The 22,702-nt window shown below is 37.5% G+C and overlaps 1 protein-coding gene across 4 annotated transcripts in view; it reads left to right on the top strand.

Moving 5' to 3' along the window:
- Positions 1–5,796: 5,796 nt before the first annotated feature.
- LOC117290324 (LIM/homeobox protein Lhx5-like) overlaps positions 5,797–22,702 on the top strand; it is a 48,595-nt gene continuing 31,689 nt past the window's right edge. For 3 of the 4 annotated variants that reach the window (XR_004519036.1, XR_004519037.1, XM_033771647.1), the window contains exons 1-3: positions 10,724–11,866; positions 15,047–15,246; positions 20,296–20,717. Coding sequence is in view for 2 of the 4 variants with exons in the window: in XM_033771647.1 (XP_033627538.1) it covers positions 11,694–11,866; positions 15,047–15,246; positions 20,296–20,717 (795 nt within the window). In the remaining 2 variants the exon portion in view is untranslated. Of the gene's footprint in view, positions 6,060–10,723; positions 11,867–15,046; positions 15,247–20,295; positions 20,718–22,702 lie in introns of those variants that run through there. The other variant, XM_033771648.1, reaches the window with a different exon arrangement.

The following is a 22,702-nucleotide window of genomic DNA, read 5'->3' as shown; positions in this document are numbered from 1 at the left end:
ATGGTTTGGCTTTTTAAAGCGATTCCCTACAATAACACTCTGCGCGCCCGACGAGTTCGAAAGTTGTCCATGTTTGTTGTTCTTCTGACGTAAAATTATCTACCTTCCCGCATTATCGAACGATGCTTTTATATTCAATATTCTTGTTTTTAGTTTAATGTGAGGAGAAACAGAATGACATAATTAACTTTAAAGGAACATTACAACATCGGCAGGAACAAAATCGTGAAGATGACAGACTCTTATAAAACTTACACGGTCTAATGATAATGATTATTATTGTTATTTATTTCATAGTTCACATAAAATTACAAAACTACAAATAATTAATACGAAAAAGATAAAACTCGTGAAAAAAACATTAAACATCCCTTGAAATATTTCTTTCTGAAATGTTACGTTTGATGAGAAACAAATAATCTAATTTTGCGTTTGGAGTCTGTGGCTCAATGAGCATTTTATGATTTTTTTGTTTTGCTTCGATGGCGTGAAGAATGTGTTATCAGTTTTTCACTATTGTGACCCATAATTATAACCGATCGACCTCAAACTTCTACAGGTTTGTCAGTTCATGTATACATAAAGTGGTTACACTACCAGCAACAGTTTTGTTTGCAAAACCAATTCTGTATTTCCTTTAATGACTGGTTAATAATTTTTTGTTTAATGAAGCTAATGTTCACAGCAGGTTCTTCACTCCTGCCCTTACATTTCACAATTTATGCATTTTAACAACACAATAGTTTGATTGCCTGTTGACAAATAACTGCTCCTGCAATAAAGCTACCCATTTCTTATTGTATCATAGCTATGATAAATGATAATCACATTCACAAAAATTACAACATAAAAATAAACTGGAATTATTCGGTAGTTTTAATATCTTTAATTTGATCTCGCTCTATAAACAGGAACAGCGATTGTGCATATTCAAATATGAATAAATCCGGAATATTTGTAGGTTGTCATTCCCTTTGTTTGTTCAGAACTTTGCAACAAAACCCGGATCCAGTCCGGGTGTTCCGACTTTTAAATGCTTTGATTATGTTGCGGGTATTATATTTGAAAAATTGTCGAGCTACCGTGCCTAGTGATCTGGATTGCACTTTTAACAACCATTGATAAAAACAAAAAAACTTAAACAATGTTTAGATCTTGTTTGAAATTTTTGAACGAATAATACTTTGTCCTATAGTCAGGATTCGAACCACACTTTATAATGTAGAACTCGGGCTGATTTTCTTCTCTGAGTTTAATCTTGTCATTCGAAAATAGATTTAGGCTTGATAAACAACGGAGTAATGAGTGGAAATAAAGGTCTTAATTGCGTGTTAACACGCCACGACGTTGTTATTATTATTATTATTTTCTAATATTTTTTATTTTATTTTTTTTTTTTTTGGGGGGGGGCGCTTAGTCAATGTTTTAATTTTATTGTTTATAATTATACCATTGTTTCGGACACCCACTTATTTGGTTTTTAATGCACGTTGTGGTTTACTTTCGTGGGACTTCTGTTTCTGATCAATAATAATTATCATCATAAAACCTTTCTTGATTACGAGTAATGGGGAGGTGTTGATGGTATAAAACATTGTGAGAAACAGCTCCCTCTGAAGTGACGTAGTTTTCGAGAAAGAAGTAATTTTTCACTAATTTGATTTCGGGAACTCAAGTTTAGAATGTGAGGTCTCGAAATCAAGCATCAGAAAGCATACAACATCGTGCGACAAGGGTGTTTTTTCTTTCATTATTATCTCGCAAACTCGACGACCGATTGAGCTAAAATTTTCACAGGTTTGATATTTTATGCATATGTTGAGATACACCAAGTGAGAATACTGGTCTTTGACAATTACCAATAGTGTCCACTGTCTTTATTCTACAATACAAGATAAAGTGTTATCCGGTTCAATTACTCGTTATAAATGGTTGAACTTGATTTTGTACAAATTTTGTACCTCAAATTTAGAACTTGAGGTCTCGAAATCAACCATCTAAACGCACACAACTTCGTGTGACAAGGTTGTTTTTTTCTTTCAGTATTATCTCGCAACTTCGATGACCGATTGAGCTCAAATTTTCACAGGTTTGTTATTTTATGCATATGTTGAGATACACCAACTGTGAAGGCTAGTCTTTGACAATTACCAATAGTGTCCACTGCCTTTAATACGTGTGATTTGAAAACAGACGTATTGCAAACATATTTGTGATTTACAAACAATGACAACGTATGATACCAGCTTCATTCCCCATTTAGCATTCAAATCAACTTACAAATGTGCTCCTGGAAATTTAACATAATTTGAAGATTTATGACCAAAATTGATGCTATGAATAGCATAAATGGTGATGATTTTGATGGTACTATGAACTCCTACATTGTGTATTGTTTTGAAACTGAGAATGTAATGATAATGTAGTTAGCATTATGCAGGTATGTTAAACTACAGATGTTTGCAAAGTGTGGCACCGTGGTGTAAACAACAGCGAGTAAAACAGCCACCAAACGCAACCAATTTGCCCTCAATAAAAGAACATAAAAGCTCAGCTATACCGTACGTAGGATAAGGTCTATCAACCCCAATATGTACATTAGAGAACAATAACCACTGGTGATTGGTCTGTTTAATCATGGAGCTTTCTCTATGGTTTAATGTGGTGTCTTGTTTTCATCACGCATGGGCGCGTTCAGAAGTAGCGCCTACTGTCTGCTACAAGCATTGTTTCGAACAACCAAAAAGTGCACTTGCTGTGGTATCCTGTTTAGTTGGTATGACATAGTTTCACCAGGTGGGAGACAAATACAGCTATCAATAAAAGAATGGTTCATTGCTAGTAATATGAGTTGGTTGGGGTAAATTGACTGTTTTAATTAACGGACATTTACATCGGGAATAAAGAAATTATATTAATTTTGGTTACTCATACACACCGATGTGTGTTATTAGCACTGTTTACTCAGTACTCTCCCGGACTGGAGGACAAAATTGACTTTTTCCATAGAGCTCATGTAAAGTACTGAGTATTCAGTGTTAACACACATCGGTGTGTATGTAAAACCAAAATAAACTTGACTGTTGTTTTGTGAGATGGAGGCCTGTTGTTTAGGAGCGAAAAGACACGACCATTCGTTTACTATACACCGATGGCCATCCTCTGTGCATACAGATTAGGTTAGAAAATTGCGTCGATGTTTGCTGAAAATTAATAAAATGAATATAACTGCGACTAAACATGATTGTTTAGTTCTTGTTTCAATTCTTTATTTGATATTGTATTGTTAAAGGTACACTATTCAGTATTATTGTATGATGAGGTATTGGCTCAACGTTTCGATTAGTAGTTGTCATCGTCTATTTGCTCTGTGTAAGATGCTGAATTACACTGAAGTGAGTTCAGAATTGATTTTTCATTTCCATGTAGCCAAGTCCCTTATATTCTTAGTGCTCTTCTTTCGCTAGAATTGTCTTAAGCTCCACCTCTAAGCAAATTGTGATTCATCGAATCAAACGTCGTCATTCTACGGACTTGGTCTCTCCGGCCCCTTCCGGAGGAAGACGGTGCTACCGTGCACAGCGCTCATGGGCAGGCAGGTGTCCGGCGCACCCTGGCGACCAGTTACCGAGCCCCCGAGCACCAGGTTTTTTTCTTTTTCCGCAAATTTACAGGAAGGCTGAGTTTGTGTCCGAGGAAGTTGTTTTTGCCAGGAATGATTCCATCCCTTAGGATTGATGTTGTACTGGTTATTCCAAGGAAATGGTTTCTATTGCATTGATGCTGAGTTCGGGTTTGGGAAGTTGAACAAAACATTTCTGATTGTCTGTTGTCATTAGTTGTGTTTATCGAATTTAAGGGAACATTACATAATTGTTTTTGCTATCACAGTTGCTGACAGTGTAAGCACTTGATGTTATCCACCATACACATAAACTGACAAACCTGTAGAAGTTTGAGACCGATCGGACGTCTGGGTAGAAAATACTCAAAAAAACTATTACACATGTTGCATGGCGTCGATTAAAAAAATGTAATACAACGCTCACTGAGCGATAGACTCCAAACGGGAAATTAATTTTATTTATTTCCCATTAAGTATGACATTTCAGACAGAAATATATCATTGGATGTTTTTTACTAACATCATCATTACCGTGAAAGCTTTATGTAAATCTGTGATCATAGACGAGTTTGTTCAAACCATTTGTTTTAAGTTTCTTTAAGTTATTATATCAGTGTATTCGTTATGGTTGTGACATCTAGGAGTTGCATCTCTGATAATAGAGTCTCCTTAAAAGTTTACAAATTAATTTTCTTTCTTTGAAGGGACTCGATTCTCCTAGACGTAAATAATATCGATGGCTGTCACTCAAAGAAATATATCATAAACCAAATCGTCTATAAATCAGTAATTGATTTATGATTATATATCAATATAAAAACGTAATAAATCAATAAGGAATCACAATAACGTGGAAGACTTTGAGATCGCACAATCATGATTGATAAGTAGTCCCCCTCTCGAGTAATATTAATTTTGCAAGCTGTAGCGATTTCTAGATTACATCAGGAGTACCGATCAAAGATTACCTTCTGAAGTGTATTAGGAAACAGTATCTTAAGTTCTCACAAATCTTCGTTTATAACTTTTGTATTTGCTTTCGTAGTTCTTCTGAAGACCATAGGGCATACTGAATGAAACGTAGAGTTGTTGCACCACCGGTTATTTTCAGAACCACTACAAATCATAAGAGATTTACATGTCGAAGTGAAGTAACACATCTTACTGGATATATAACTAATAATATATTACGTTCTGCATATTGACACAATAGCTTTTAAGGCAATACCAACTGTGTTTCAAACACTTTTACGGAAAAAGTGTATTTATAAACGCAATCTTTTAAACCGCTCCAAATATTCGAGTATTTTAGATCATTAAAAGATTTCCTTTCTTTGTGATTGGTGTAAACCAGTTTGCTGTCATTTTCATTTTTGAATGATGACTGGTCTGTTTCCTGAACTGCAAAAGATCGTTATTCGGGAAGCGTAGGTGTGTTTGCATAAAAACATGTTTACTGCACTCGTATCTAGCAGGCTGGACGGGGCTATTTGTGTAATGTGATCACTTAACAACGGCGGGTCTTTATGGCAAGGCTTTCTGTTTGGACCATCTTCATTCCTTTCATTGCTCGTCAAGAAAGCGTCTTCTTTTAAACAACATTCAAAACAAGGTTGGTTCTCTATTGGTAGTCTTTATTCAATGAACACAGTGGTTTAGACTTTACACAATAGATGTATGTCTCTGCTTTCTGAGTGCATCCACGCATCGTCATCTATATACTTCCTCTAACCACAAACCCACTGGGCTGCATCTGGGAGGTAAAGCCATTCCAGAACCATCTATTGTGTCATCTAAAACAACACTAATTCACTACATAGGGGTGTTCAGCTACTTAACCCTACTTTGTGCTCTTACAACAACACAAACCCCCCCATTGAAAGCAACAGTCAAAGATGGTTAGCTTTGAAGAGACCATGGCTCAACTCACCCATTCAAACCAATAGTTGAATACTAGATAAGACACATCCCCCTACTCCAACCCCTAGATAAGCCGCTTTACCCCGTATCGATATAATAACTTCACCAAAGTGGACCTTTCAATGTACAATTTGGGGACAAAGGTGTTTTCGATCCCATTGCTCTGGCTATTGGACGGCGGTCTCACCCCGTTCTTTCAAGGCTTTCCTCCGGGGGGAAATTCCTCTGGACTCGCTCTATTCTTTGTAGAGTTGATGAAAAGATGCAGGATTCAGATCACCTGGGGAAACTCCTGCCTCTTTGGTGTCTTGGGAATGCCTTATTTTCAGGAGAAGTGAGTTTCGAAAATGGGGAATCATTAGTGTGTGATTAGAGAGCGTTTAGGGTGTTGTGCTGGGCAATTTAAAGCAGTGTCACGCATGGGATTTGAGACTGCCAAATCAAGTTAGCTGAAATGTCGAAGTTTGGAAAGACAGCTCATCTAAAGCAATCCCCCTCCGGAGGGTTGGTTCAGGTACAACCCATCCTATCATGGCATTATGATGACGAGCATTCATAGAGGATTTTTGCATTGTTGAAGTTTCTTGGTTTGGGGCTTAATAATGAAGAGTTGAAACTGCTTTCTAGAAGAGCTTAAATGTCTCTTGGTCTGAATTGCAGGGAAAATGGTAGAGAGTTATTTGAGATATGTTTGTGGGTGTTCGGAATGTATTCTCTCACTGCTTGTTATTTCGTTTCTATGGTAACAGAATTAATACCAATTTCGTTCTGCTGTAGTCTCTCCGTTCAACTCTTATCCAATTTATTATAATCTAACTTGAACAAAATATGGTCGTTAATTATTTGTGATAATTTGTGAGTGTACTTTTCTTCGTCAAATCCCAAAAGGTTAAACAAAGAGGGAAGCCTATATTGTTCAAACCGTTCTGGGTAATTTAAGTCAAATTCCTTATACAATCTTGTAAGAAGTGGGGTATATATGCATTATCAATATCTGACAACGAATCGACATACACATGTACCACCTTTCAACTTTTCATTGCTAACATTGGGCTACAGATCTGTCACTCAGCGTTCTGAGCTTGGATTATTCATGATACTTTTGATAAGTTGTGATTTATTTTCCGTTTGACACTGAATTGTATGTATTCATTAATTAAGATTGATAACTATGAGTGTTTTGATCTGGGATTACTGCTTGAATGAAAGAAGTTACTTGAACGTATGTTATGGAATGAAAAGTGGGAGTGGAATTATCTAGGTTTCCAAAACGCCTAACTATTTTGTCGGAATGCAAACTAAGTGCACGAGTTACAACATGTTTTATACATACAAAATGTAGTTGTTGCTCCTGGCATTGACCAGACGCTGACTTCCTAGAAATAGAGCTATTCTTTCCCCCCAGGGCTTGGGTAGCTCATAGAGCAATGATATCACATGGGTAGGCGAATGTACCAAGCACTACGTACCAGCATGTATTGCCGATATCAACACAAACAGGATGCCGAATTCTATAACATCCCAGTCAACTTAATCCGTTAAAAAGCCACTTGATTCAATCCCCAGCTACCCATTCAGTAGAAAGTGAGGTCTTGTTGCACCTATGGGTTGAAAGCTGTGCATTGATTCGGAGGGTATGGGATTGGGGGGGGGGGGGTGTTACCTGTAGATCAAAGACACCGAGAGCAAACTTGACCAAGCCCACCACCTGGGAGTCATATCACGTCTTTTAGTGCTGATGTTTAAACCCACTTACCACCTTGTATGTGGCGATGATAAGGTGTGAATAGAAGACCCGACACTTTACCGCAAATGCACAAACACTGATGGGGCTTAATTGAATTATTAGATAGACTCATCAAGTCTCTGTTTAATGGGATCAGATTAGATTATCCCATGTTTGGTACCTTCACTAAGGAGGAGAACCCCCCCCCCCCCCCAACCCGGATGCCCTCCCCAGCATACACCCATTAAGATCGCGTTGGCGTTTTGTCTATAGGGTAAACGTCCCCTTCGTAGTCTGTCAATTGAATTAGTATTATTGCAAGTTTTGCTATTTATAATACATTCTACAAAAATGATAGTTTCAAGTCGAGGTTTAGAGTTAGATTCTGAGTTTTCATCGATCCCAGTGTTTGAAGTGAATAGGAATTAAAGGATCGATACCTGCTAGATATAGCACATTTTTATTATATGTGGGTTTATATTATATTCGACTGCATGATTTCCAGCCCTGTTCTTTGTTTTCATCGATCCCAGTGTTTGAAGTGAATAGGAATTAAAGGATCGATACCTGCTAGATATAGCACATTTTTATTATATGTGGGTTTATATTATATTCGACTGCATGATTTCCAGCCCTGTTCTTTGTTTTCATCGATCCCAGTGTTTGAAGTGAATAGGAATTAAACGATCGATACCTGCTAAATTTAGCACATTATTATTATATGTGGGTTTATATTATATTCGACTGCATGATTTCAAGCCTGTTCTTTGTTTTGAAATTAATTCAATTCAATATATTTGTTCATCATATTATGAAAACATAGGAAGACAACAATTCAATTGAAGTTGACATCAGACATCAGCAGATATCAAACAAAAAATTAATGTAAAGAAGGCAGAAATCTTTAAAGCCATTATACACTTTCGGAACAAACAAATAAATAAAAGACTTATAGGGTTAACAGAATGTCATGGTGAAAGACTTCTCTTGAAATATTGTTCCATGAAATGCTTTACCTTTTGAGAAAACATTAAAACAATTATCAATTCTCGTTGTCGAGAATTACGGATTTATTTTAAACACATGTCATGACACGACGAAACGTGTGGAAACGAGGATGGGTTTTCCCGTTCCGACGACCGATTGAGCCTAAGATTTCACAGGTTTGTTATTTTATATATAAGTTGTGATACACAAAGTGTGGGCCTTGGACAACACTGTTTACCGAAAGGGTCCAATGGCTTTAAACACTGTTATAAACTGCAATTCTAAACCAGAAAATTAAATGAACATTACGATTCAAATTATTCAAACTGGTTTAACGATCGACAAACTAACCACAAAACACTTTTAATATGTAAATGTGATAACGTCATCTTCAGGTCCACGTGGTGCATTGTTATGAAGATGTCGAACCATAATGTATTTGTCTGAGCATGCAGCGGTTGCACTTGACACACGCCCTCATTGTTTCATCATTGTCATCTGGTTCGACTCGCCGTTCAATAAACATATTTATGTCCATTGTTTCTATCGCCCTTTTCTGTATAAAATCGTCTGCGGTGTTAGCCAGAAGAAAAAAAAAAGATAGTTGTGTCTTTTTTAAGTAGGATTTGAAAACTGTATATGGTATGTGTATAACGTGGTGAGGTCATGATGGTTGAGGTTTGCGGTAGCACCATATGTAGTTCTCTTTTGAGTATAGTTCTGACAATAACCGGTGTTTGACAACTTATTGTTTCGGCAGTATGCTTTCAACAATGTGTGTTTATTGTTGTAATGGGCAGACTCAGTTACCAGCATTTCGACTCCGTTTTCAAATGCAATAAAATAAATACATTATTATGTAAATGGTTTCGATCCGGGTTTGAGTTTTGGCGTCAGGATCTGCATTAAAAACTGCGTCAATAAAACGAGAAATTCACGGAGAACTTGAACTAATTTGCGGGTTATTTATGCTTAATGTGTATAATTAGCGTTGAAAGTTTCTGTAGAATATGCATGATTGTTTGCCCTTGGAAACAATAAGGACATTAGTATTTAAGGGCAGATGGTCTAATGTCTTTATGAGTTCAATGAATCTTTCAGGTTAAAAACAACACCAAAGACATCAAAATGCCCCCAAAATAGGAAATCGGCAAAGAATAAAAATATCATAATGCCTTTGTTTTAGGCATAACTCAAAGAACAATACAAAATGCACAACAACAAAACAGCAAGGACAATAAGCCAATGGCACATGCCTGTAATTTTAAAAAGTTAACGGAGTAACTGTGACTCGGAAGCTTTGATAGCTTGAGTCGCTTCGTCCCATCTGTGACATAGGTACTCGCTTCTAAAATAGTACGAGTCTTTACAGAATATACATCGACTGGGCAGCTAACCTCAGCAGCGAACGATTTTCCTTGTAAAGAGCAAAATGCTACACAAAGTCAGTTGTTGCTAATTAAAAATAATCCTTCGCTACTCAATATTGGCATTCTATGTGCACATTGTTGGGGGCTGTAAGAAATCGTTCTCTGCTTAGTGTTGGTCCTGGTCAGTTTAAAAACAATAACTAATGAACATGAACGTTTACGTCAGATGTAATAAGTAAGGTTTTTTGTTTTAAACCAACGATCAAAACAACCAATCAAAGGACATTTGTTTTGACTGTTTTCGTCTTTGACTTTAGATGTAACAACCAGTAATAGACTAACTGTACTACTCGTACCATGTACAATTTCCTGCATTAGATCTTATAATGTTGAACAAAATGCGGGTTTAATACTTCTAGTGTTTTTTTTTAATTATTATTATTCAATCACACTCGATATTTTTCAAACATAAAATATTAACAACTTAAGGTGGCCCATGAATGTCTATCTTTTTTTAACTCATATCTTTTTCAAACAGCATCAAAAGTAATCACTGAATACTGATAATATAATACATGTAATTGGTAAGAAAAATAATATTTATTTGGGTTTAACAAAAAAACTAATTGACTGAAATTAAAAATAATAACTCAGTGACATCCTGATAACTTTTTACTGTCAAATTTCCACAAAAATCACTGGACTAGCCACCCAAGAAACACATCATGTAGTGCTACATGATGTAGGCTTACTTGATATGTACATGTACAGTACACCGTACCGCTTCGAATGTATGGGTATACGAACAGGCCCATACTTTGTACTGCGGTTATTGTACTGTACACAGTACATAGGCCCACTGCATCAAAATATACAGCACTTTCACGAAAGAAGGCGGAGTCAACTACATCGTGTTCTCTTATTGGCTACATGTAGAGCGTGTAGAACACGGGCCTCAACCGCACTACGGTCATACGCCGTCCCTGATTGGCTACTACTCTCTCACACACTCCGTGACGTACATTGACATTCATAAGTTCGCTGAGCTGCGACCCAAGTGATGTAAAATAATAGGCGAGCCAAGCGAATGGAGGATATATGGTAGCTGCACAAAACTATTGACTTCACAGTGGGTTTTTGACGTAATGTAGTGTATGTGCAGTCTGGAAGTCACTTGACACGGTGCAAGATACTATACGGTACTTGTTTCCACTTGGGTGCTCGATACAGTAGTCACCAGTGTTGGCTGCCGCTGCATTTTTGTGGTATTTTCCCGGGCTCTTGTGAAATAACACGGGTCCATTTCACAGTGAGCTTTTATCGACACCAGTACGTAAGCAGTTTCCTTTCTGAGCCACAGATTTCATTTCTTTGGAACGTGTGCTCAAATAAACATACGCACGTGTCTAAACAAATCATTGCCTGATTTACAACTTTGGGTGGAAATTACTGAAATTATTGGAGAAGAGAGTTCGGGCACTTTCGTAAAGTCACGTGTGTGTCTACAAGTTGTTAAACAATATATTTTTTAGTGTCCCAACCCAGAACTTTGGACTTGAAGTTACGCTGAGGCAAGAATAACTTTAAGACCTCCTATTCTCAGGACAAACTAAGCACAGGAGTGCTTTGAGGAAATCATATTTCGAAGTTAGAGTGCATAGACGGCCTACCTCAGCATCATTGGACAACAATGTGTATTGTTCAACGGATAGAGTCAACTAACTTGCGTATGCTGTAAACGCACCAAGCACAGACCACGCGGGGTACAAGGCAAACTGTTTACACAGGAATGTCTGTCAGTTAGCTGCCGAGAATCAACGTTCTTCTCTGCAACTCTAACCATTCCCAGTTGTGGTATCTGCAACTCTTTCATCAAATCCTTAGACTGCTGTATGTTTGTATTCCACGCCAGTATTAAGAACCACCCACTCACTGCCACAGCAGGCCGTGTTGTGAATCAACGCTCACCGTACACCGTACTATTGTGCCCGTGGACGGGCTAGACCACCGTGCTTTGACCACGGCTCCACCGGCACAAACGACGCGCAGCACGGTCGCCGTCAGCATGGTGCAGATGTGCGCCGGCTGTAAAGGTCCTATCCTTGATAGATTTCTCCTCAATGTGTTGGACAGACCATGGCACGTCAAGTGCGTACATTGCTGTGAATGCAAATCTAGACTGTCGGAGAAATGTTTCTCAAGAGAAGGAAAACTCTTCTGTAAAGCTGATTTCTTTAGGTAAGTTACCGGAACTTCATAGGGCCCATCCCCAAATCATAAAGTTAGGAAGCTTACCTGAGTAACAGCATAAATTTATTGTGAAATATTTATTTTCATATTATCTTAAATCAAAATGCTCCTGTTTCCAGAGATTTGCTGTGAAAAACAGGCCTATACACATAAACTTTATTCATCTTTTGCAAACTTTATTTTGATTTTAAGCTTGTATACAGTAACATCCAAGCACTGGTTATGTGCATTTAAAAATTGAATAATATGTTGAGTCTTAGTAAATTCACCATTGGATTAAATGTGTATACTGAATCCGATTGCCACTCTTTTAGTCTTTGACCGGAAAACAAATCTTACTATTTATGTAATCTCGTTTTAAATTCATTCAAATTGAATAAGAAATTGGTGGTCAAATTCTGGCATGTTTTTCCAGGATTGTCCAATTCACATCAACAGGTTAATTGTAAAGTATTCAAAAATCTGTAATAATGAACACGTGTGATAATATATTTAGTACTGACTGCTGTGAGGGGAACCTTGGGTGACTGAACTTGGAACCCAGTTAATTGGGGTACCGGTCAATTGCTATCATCAGTGTCACGTCTTATCTTACTTCCAGATTGATTTATATTTATTTGTTATGTAACTTGAACCAGCACACACTTCCAATATACATTTCCATAAACAGAAAGGGAAAGCAGGAAAAGCATTGCCAAAAAAAACGTCCTAAAACTGGGGACTCGGAACAAGTTAATTCAATTCGATATTCATTTCCTTGATAGAAAGACATTATTCCGGAGGTCGTTGGTTCGAATCCCACTCTAGTCAATTCTTTGTTCAACACCAAAAATCAAAGAAAGAAAAAGAAACAATTACAACAATTGATCAAATCAAAGCCAGTCGAGAACCAGAGAACTAGTTGAAAACAAATAATGGAATCGGGACCAACAAGTAACTTTAATTACTTTTTTCAAATGTTTTGTAAACTACTTTTACATTAATGTCATTTAACGTTGTAGATGATATATAGCTATAATGAAATTCAAGTAGTCTATTGTTAAAGTTACTCATGAAAATTGTTGCCACGATTGTTGTTTACAATATCACGGTATTTACGTCATCATGACATCGTGATTTTGTTTAATTTATGGGGTAATTGATAAAAAATAATGATACATCAGTGAAACATCTTTTAAACTTGTAAGAATTCTCGTTGAGGTTCTTTGCTCATCATTAGTGATGTTACTCAACATCTGAAGCCCCTCATCTTCAAAACATTTCTCGTCTCTCAGAACAAAAATAGTGAGACGGTAATACTACAGGAGTTATTATTGTTTATGTTCAGTTTGGGGACTCAGTTTGCGGTTATTTGAAAACATAATGGTCTGGATTTCATATATTGGGGCCTATTTCCAAAATAAATTGTCCCAAACCTTCGTTTTTAAAAAAATGCAATGAACCTGTAAACTTCCTTTTAATAGTTTTGTTACCCTCTGATAGTGTTTTATTTGTATTCAATGATATTTGCAATTAGGAATATAACTAAAGCGGTATAATAAGAATATAGTTATAATACAACAGTAATACAAGATAATAGATAATGCGAGAAAGTACAGAAATAAAGACAATTTACATAGAAATTATTTGCTTCTACAGTTCGTTTTTTATCCAGAGAGACTACAACTACTAGAGTTAATAAACTGTCCTTGCAAACCTGCATTACCATTTACTAGTTCATGACCAGGGGGGAAATGACTAACGTCATCAACACAGCGATTATATAAAGCTAACAGAGAAAGAAAAACAACACGGATGAAACCATAAGGTAGTTTAGTCGACCCATACCCAGTTCGCATAACAGCAACACTAATACTAATAGAGCTGGTTAAAACAACGCATCATGTAGGTTAATTACAGGCTAACTCTAGGTTTAATCTCTAAACGATTAAAGATCTTAAGATGCTTAGAAGATTATACTCATTTTCAGCTGTCAATGATGTCAGTGATACGTAATCACTTTAAGGAACAAGTTTCTTCTAATGATGAGATGGACGAATTCGTTTATAAAGTCTGCGATTAATAAGAATGATGAAGTTCGCTTAATAACCTTTGGAAGCCTCTAATTGTAACCGTTGAAAAAAGGTTGCAATTTTCTTATACTGCAAACCATGACACTATAATTACTTGTGTTAAAGACAGTGGACACTATTGGTAATTGTCAAAGACTAGTCTTCACAGTTGGTGTATCTCAACATATGCATAAAATAACAAACCTGTGAAAATTTGAGCTCAATCGGTCGTCGAAATTGCGAGATAATAATGAAATAAAAAACACCCTTGTCACACGGAGTTGTGTGCTTTTAGATGCTTGATTTCGAGATCTCAAATTCTAAATCTGAGGTCTCGAAATCAAATTCGTGGAAAATTACTTCTTTCTCGAAAACTACTCCACTTCAAAGGGAGCCGTTTCTAACAATGTTTTATACCACAAACCTCTCCCCATTAATGAATGAATTGAATTACTCGTTACCAAGTAAGGATTTATGCGAATAATTATTTTGAGTAATTACCAATAGTGTCCACTGCCTTCAACAAAACTTTCTCAACAAAACTTTCTCTTCAACAACAATTTTTGTCCGTTCATGAAGTCCTCAATGTAAAGTGTCGATCCTTTCTTTTTAAGTTGTATCGATTCGTTGTCAATCTTACAAAAATGCGAGCTTGTCTTTAAAATTGTTAGAATCTTCATTTGGCGCGGATGGGAAACAGGTTGTTGAATGAAGTCATCAACGAGTATAAGTTGCCAACCCATCTCTCATTCATACTTTCAATAAGACAAGCATTGAATGTCGAATCGTAAACACTAAGTACGGCTTATAACATAGAAGAGACAGTATGGAGTGAAGTTTTGCCCAGCGCGGAATCGCAATGTGTTGAACTTTCTCTAACAAAATAAATCAAGAATCAAAGTTGATGTTATTGTTATGTTATCATTGTTAAATTAATTTTCAAGTAAAGTAAAGGATTGCTTAATATTTATTCGTGGGTTGTTTGTAATTGTATGAAGCAACGTGTACCTTGGTGTACATGTCTTTTTACCGAGCAAATATCAATAACCAATTCACACATAACTTGTTTGTCAATGCAACTATTCTTTCTCTTTTTGTTTTCTTTTTTTCTGACCAGAACGTATGGCACAAAGTGTGCGGGGTGTTCATTAGGAATTCTACCCAGTGATTTGGTGCGTCGAGCTCGCAATAAAGTATTCCATCTTAACTGCTTCACATGTATGATCTGTCGGAAACAGCTCTCAACTGGTGAAGAACTTTATGTAGTCGACGAAAACCAGTTCATTTGTAAAGAAGATTACATGAATAAAACATACGGTAAGTTACTCCCCAGTTATTTGCTTTTCAAAGATCAATTTGTTTTTTTATGTGGTTTGGCTGAATATCATGCGTTGCTTAAAATCGATACAGTTTGGGAGCATGGGGTCTTAGTATTTATTCTTCAAAATGAAAGGACTTAATAACTTTTCTTTGGTATCTTCAATTGTCCGTCTTCAAGTTGTAACCGATGCTGTTTCGATGAATCTTAAATAAACAGCCCGAGTGTGTTGATAAGGAAAATGCATACCTTCATTGGCAGCAAAACCTCAGTCGGTCGGAAAAAAGACGTCAATAAAAATAAATGAATTGGAATAAATTAGCTTTCGAACTATCACGCCCAACTCTCATTCAAAGTGTAGATTTTGTTATTTGTTGCCGTTTCAAAAAAGTTGCATACTAACAAAGTAGGTCGATTTCATTGTGTATGTGTGACCCCTTATTATGCAAATGAGTTCTTATTGACCACCTTCCATGGTACCAGCACTGGTAGGCTTTTACAAAATAAAAACTATTTCTTTCTCTGATGGAGTTGAAAAGCTACCATAGAACGATGCGTGGGTGAATATGCATGGGTTCCTTTAGGAGAGTCAAGATTTATGTTGCAAGAAACGCTTAAACAGTTGGAGGAACTATATGATGGGCCCACTGTCGATATGTTTAGGACAATCTCAATAGTTCGGGAAAGGGACTGTGTGCCTAAAAGAGTAATTATTCGTGCAATAACATGCAGATAAAATCATTCGGATAAATTTCCACTTTTCTGCTTAAATTGTACTTTCGCCTTTATACATAAGAGTCTGTTTCTATAGCCTGAGGACAGCTCCAGGATTGGGGAGTGTGTAAATATATGTTCCAGGACAAATTCATTACTTTAAGGTTAACTACAGACAGGCCTACTGTCGGTATATTGCAGGAGAAGCTCAGACAGGCCTACTGTCGGTAGATTGCAGGAGAAGCTCAGACAGGCCTACTGTCGGTAGATTGCAGGAGAAGCTAAGAATTGCGTGGAAAATAACGTTTGAAATTTCCACTTCTAATCCAGTTGGGCGGAACCAAAGTCATGGAACTGACGAATTGAATATTTATTGTTTCTTTATGATGCAGTACATTTTCAAAGCCTTAGGAACCATTTATCTGCTACTTTTGCTTCTTTTCGGTTTTTGGACGAGGACAATTCATTTTGACGAGGGTGTGCGTTGGCAGATGCATTAATATTGTTTATGTTGGTGTTTTGTGGGGGGGGGGGGGTCACTCAGCAAAATCAGCAAACTTTTTTAATAAAAAGTATGCATAGTCTATAAAGCCTTTACAATACGGAATTTCAGGCCAGCTCTTAAACTCAGTAGAGATTATCCGACCTGTTTTCCAAGGGCCCCATAATGGAAACCATAATTTTAAAAACGACATCAGAAACAAAGGTTCACTGAATGGTTTCCTTTGTTTTCCCCCGTCCTACTGTGGCGTGGCCTTGTCATGTAAATTTCTCCTGGTAGTTTGGGCTCGGTAACTCAATCAATAATTAGGAGTTAATCAATTTTAAAGACGTGGTTAAACCAATGAAGACAAAGTTCTACCCGTATATACAACTAAATTTAAATCGTAAAATCAATTTTCGTCTAGGCTTAAATGCTGTCTGAACGAAAGTTAATTATGAATTTTAATTACTAAATTTATTGTTTTATTTGTGGGGGTAGAGATATTTCTGTGTCAGATTGGTGAGCAACTAAATACGGTAGCGGGTGGAACTCTGTGTTTTTATGGACAAACCCGGGTTTTATATTTTCTTCTGGCAGCTAAATTCAGGAAGGGCAAAACGTTTCCAGGATAACCTTTGCATAGATTATTTAGGAGACACTGTCCTGAAGAGGATTTTACAATGATTAATTTTGTTGGATATTTTAATTATTTTGTTTAAATTGTTTACAACCATTTGTAACGAATCCTACGGCCGTTTGCTATGTTTAAATGGCCGTATGGCACTTTCTGTGATTGCAATATTGCGGACATTTCACTAAAAGGTCATTATATTTTCAGAACCATCTTAATGAATTGTCCTATTGTATGAGTAAAACTGAAAATTCGATCGAACCGGTAACTTTCTTCTTACGTCCAGGATTCAATGCTGCGCAAAAAACAGCTAAGCACGACAAAACCATGCTTACCAAAATGAGGTTACCAGCAAAAACTACCGTGCCACGTGTATAATTTGCCACTGGTATCCTGCTACTTTTCGGTAATAACAGAAAGTGTCAAGCAATATTATCTACTTAAGCAGCTCTATGAAGTTGGGCCCAAGTCAGATGCGAACGGGGTTAAAGTGCACGAATATTTTGAGATCACGTGTGTGCCCTGTTTTGGTCAATGCAATTATCACCTTGTTCGTCTGTCGACACGTTGTTCGACTCATGGTCGAACACACCTTTGTATCGTTTGTCGGTTTGTTGCCGATGTATCTTTATAGCGCATTTACACCAACTTTAATGACTTAGCAAGGAATCTGAACGGGGTACCCGTCATACAACGACTGTTATATGACATCGTAAGAATATCAGTTGGCCTACCACACTGTGACTGCATACTTATAAAATAAAGAAATATTTGTCTTTTGTGAGACTTTAAATCAAAAGGTACGTGATTATTCCCGCCATCGTATTTGGGCGTTGTCGTATTATCAGACTCTGACTGTGCCAATAGAGGGCGTTTCTAACACAATGTCACCCTACTACTGTTTGTTACGTCATTCTGAAACACGAAAACAACGGTTGGTTGGTTCTATTATTTTTGCGTTCGAGTCACCCTTCTCTTATAACGGCATCACGTTATGATACATGATTACCAGCGATAATCAGAAGTCAGCAGTACCAGTTATGCTATCAAACTGACTACCATAAAGAGGACAACGTTTCATCATAGAGCCAAGATCTATGAGATGGCTTTAGAAACTGTAGATTGAAGTTCAAGTAGCTGTTGATGTATCTTGAAGCAAGGATGGGTTACCGATGGGAACCAAGCGTGACGCATAATTGCACACGAGTAGATGAGTTTTTACATTTATGAATTATTCATGAGCGTAACAACTAGTCAATTTGGTGACCTTTAGAATGAGCATGTGTTGTTGTATCCAATGATGCCTGGCGTGAATTCTGCATAGGTATCCAACAGTAAGAATGAAGTTTGCTTCATCTGATATCGTGTTGCCAAAGTTCGTGTTGCCAAAGTTAGAATTTGATTGAACCTATCAAATGTGACTTTTAAAAATCATAGTTTTTTTGGCAAAGAAACCGGGATATCACGTTGTTTTTCAATTTCCTCAATTGGACATATTGTTTGCCCCAAAGTTGGTGTCAAAGAAACCGGGATGTCACATTGTTCTTCAATTCAGCAATTGGACATATTATTGTTTGCCCCAAAGTTGGTGTCAAAACGTCAAGTTGTCTCTGTATTGTTTTCGATTACTAAAAATGCTCTAAAGGAAGGTACACACTTCGTTGAAACTAGTGACGAAGCATTCAGTTTTAAATTGATTTAATTTAAACATACATTAGCGACTTTTAGTTTATTGTGCCTTTCACTTTTAGATACGTCGGGAAGGCAATTTTCACAATATGTTATCTTTCCATTAGTGGGCGTTATAGCATATTACATTCCTCGGCACCGTGTTCATGTCTGTTTCCCATTGCCATTATGATGCTATTCTCACCCGCTAGATTAATACAGAACAAGAAACCATTCATTCATATTTTGGAACGTGACAAATGAGATTGTCGTTTGTATAAATAAGCTGTTAAATCTGCTTAGCAGTGTTGGTTACGGTTATTAGTTGCCACCGGTGTCCTGCTTAGCAGTATTTTATGACATTATTGGGCACATTTCTGAACCCTGCTTCATTTCGACAAGTCTTGTCAGTAAATGTGATTGGAGGCATTGCATGGTGAGGTATCAATATATATTTGGTTTGCGCAACACCAGGTCTGTATCTATCTTGCTGGGTAGAGTTTGTTCTTGAGAGAACTGTCGTTTTATATTCTACTACCGCGGAGAAGATTTTCGGATTTTCTTGTCAGTAAGTTGCAACGGTAGACCAATGTACTATTTGAAGATCCCGTGATCGTAGAAAAGTGCAATCCACAAAGCAGATATAAAACAGCCCGGGGTAGTTTGCTACATGGGTTGTTGTTTTTCCACATTTTGATTTAGCAGTCGGTGATAGTTTGACTTGGCGAGTAATTCGCGCTAGAATTTGCCGCGTTTATAAAACACAACTACGGCAACAAACCTTGTCATTGAATCGAACTCTCAAAATAGATTAAGTCCGACGGATAAAGCAATTTGCCTTTTATTATCGACACTGTTTCCCATTGCTTTTTAGTTGTATTCGAATGATTTGCTGATTTTCTAACAACTCGTGTCCTTTGCCTCGGGTTGTCGTTGCCAAAGGGCTATTAGTTTCAAAATGGAAACTCAGTTAGTACTGTTTGATCAAAAACGTGGCTTGTGATTTTGAGTGAGTTTGCTTGAGTTTGGTTGAGAGTTTAAACAATCCTTCTGCTCAATAGTTTGATTCAATTGAGTCATTTGCGCTAACCAAGCGTTTTGTTATTTATACGTCTTGTGAAAAGGGCGCCAATAATGTAAGTGGAGACTTCTGAATGTACGTGTAAATTAAATCCTTAGCAATTTGCATATCTTATCACATGACTTGGCTTGTGTTTGCTAACATGCGTAAAGCTACAAGTAGATTGCATATCAGTTGTTTACTGCTACATTGATGGATAATTCAATATGTACTTGGCTACAGTAGGCCAGTTAATTGATTTTACAGTGCAAATATTGTCTCTCTTGAAACTGTGTTCACTCGCAAATATAATTATTTTATCAGATGAAAAAGAGAAATTGCGTTGCAGCAAATTTCAAGAATGTCAAAGAAAATTATCAATTGAATTCCAAGTTGGCTATTAGATTAGTAATTATTAAAAACCGAATTATGTATATATCCGAACTCTGTTATTTACTTAAAATATGTGTTTTTATTTTCTGAAAATGTAGGTAAAGGTCCAGTGCCTGATATTATGGATTCATACGGCGGACTTACACCGTGTGACACCAGTTTGACGGGTAGCCAGGACGATTGTTCTACGGGGGACATTTCCGGTAGTGAAGACCTTATGGATGCCGACATGCCGGAACCCTCACCGGCCCCATCCAACGCCCCTACAGAGGATGGTGAGAGGACCAAAGAATCAAACAATAATGACGGTATTAAGATCGAAAGAGACCGAGATAGTGAAGGTGGGACAGGGGGTTCAACAGGAGGGGTGTCTGGTGCTAAGAGGAGGGGTCCAAGGACCACCATTAAAGCTAAGCAGCTTGAGACTTTAAAGGCTGCCTTTGCGGCCACACCCAAGCCCACAAGACACATACGAGAACAACTCGCTCAGGAGACGGGCCTTAACATGAGAGTCATTCAGGTAAGACGCGTTCTTTTGTTTCTTAGAAATTGTTTTTAAAATAGTTAGGTAATCAACTTTAAGGTACAACTTTAACGGGAAATGTGACGCGAGAATCTTTTAATTTAAGCCCTTAATGATGAATACTTATGTATAATGGAGCAATACTCCCCACGGAACCTAAATGGAAACCAATTTTCGAAACTTGCCGACAATTTTGCCGCCATAGTAATTCAACGATGTCGTTGTATGTTCAGTTGTTACTTTTGATTGGCAGTAATTTGTCCACTCTGCATCTGATTATTATTTGAATGATTCTTTATTAGCCACTTGCGACACACCACACTCTGGCAATAACATAATAACAGGAGCTCGCCCAGATTCAAATCAAAACCAATCTGTGACTATAACGAAGCAATCATTTATCCAAGTCACTGACAAATCAGGTATTATAGGGTATCAACTGCCATGCTTGCAACACATGTCGAAGTGTATTGGGTTGCAGTGTGGAGGCTGGCATTTATACCCATACACGTGTCTAGAATGGGAGAGAGTAAAGTAAAATGAACATTTGATTTTAGGGTTGTGTAAACGAAGCCTAGTGGTGTTGTTATATAGCATCTTACCATCCAAACAATAACTTGTGCAAGCTTTTGCAACGGTCTCATGCCTGTGATAACACTCCTACCATTGATCCTACGGCGGGAGGGTCTACGTCTAGGCCCGGACTCGTCTCGCTAGACTCCACATGATGAAAACGTTTATCGTCACCTGGATGGATTAGGTTTTAATTACTCAGGTGAGGGGAAAGTTTATGGGCGGGACAAACATTCAATGATACCACTTGAGATAACTATAGAGGGCCGAATCCATTCTAGCCAGGTGTACTGGTTTCAGGGATAACTGCCACATAAAGAACATCATGCCAACCTTGGTTGCCCTCAATTTGTGCACTATTCACTAATCTAGTATTCTATGAATGCTGCAAAACTGAGGTTATGTAAAATCATGGTGGAAGGAACTGAGATATTTATTTCAAACTGGCTCATATTAATGTAATGGTTTTACTTATACAAAGGATAGTGTGGTATCTTAAAGTTTAAGACAATGCACCAGATTGTGTTTTCTTGCGGCTCGTTTTTGTTACACCAATTTGGAAGGGTAATCAAAATGGCGGCTTCGTGTATGGTATGCGAAACCAATTGTGTTTTGATTATTTGACATTTAATTGTGGTGTTTTGCGCATTGGATCGAGATGCGACATTTGATTGCAATTTTTTTATCATTTCAGAAGGTCAAATATTTGCTGATTGACCTTTATTGTTTATTGTTGAGTTTATATTTTGTTTTGAGTTTCATTCACGTCGGAAGGCCTGAAGGCGGGAACCCCAATGGAAACATTTCGTTTTGCATTTGTTTTCTTATTCGTATCAAATACATTCAACACCGACCAAATATTTGAAATATACTCCAGACTGTGGCAAAATGTGTATACACAATATTCAATCCGTTGGATTAACTACATCTCATCACCTCAAATCGAGGTATGTTGAATATTTCCAAGTTTATTGCTTCTTTATCCACAACCAAGTCTTTCAAATCTCTACCGGTGTCTGTGTTAAGTATGGCCCTGATCTGACCTTACTGCCTAATCCTAAGATTGTAGGGATGCCTGGAATTGGCGTAGACTTGAGAAGTTGTGGTTGCTCTTGTCTCTGTGTATGCTTCAACCCCCGGAGGTAGCTCAGTTCAGGCTCCCTAGGGTAACGGTAACATCAAAGGCGTTTGGTTCTACCCATACGGACTCGACATTCCGACTGACAAGTAGTGCGCGTCCTACCCGTAGGGGTCGCCGGCTAGCATTCACATCTGAGCTCAGCCCGGTCCCAGCTGCCGAACACACCAAACTTGTCGAGTTGTACTCTTGCAACAAATAAAAAGGCCTGCGGTCCCGCTTTCGGAAACTTCTGTCTGTCAGTTTTTCCTTTTGGAAGTTAAAACAGTGG

Source organism: Asterias rubens, chromosome 5, assembly GCF_902459465.1.
Source record: "Asterias rubens chromosome 5, eAstRub1.3, whole genome shotgun sequence".
Classification (NCBI taxonomy): domain Eukaryota; kingdom Metazoa; phylum Echinodermata; class Asteroidea; order Forcipulatida; family Asteriidae; genus Asterias; species Asterias rubens.
This window is presented reverse-complemented; position numbering and strand designations above follow the sequence as displayed.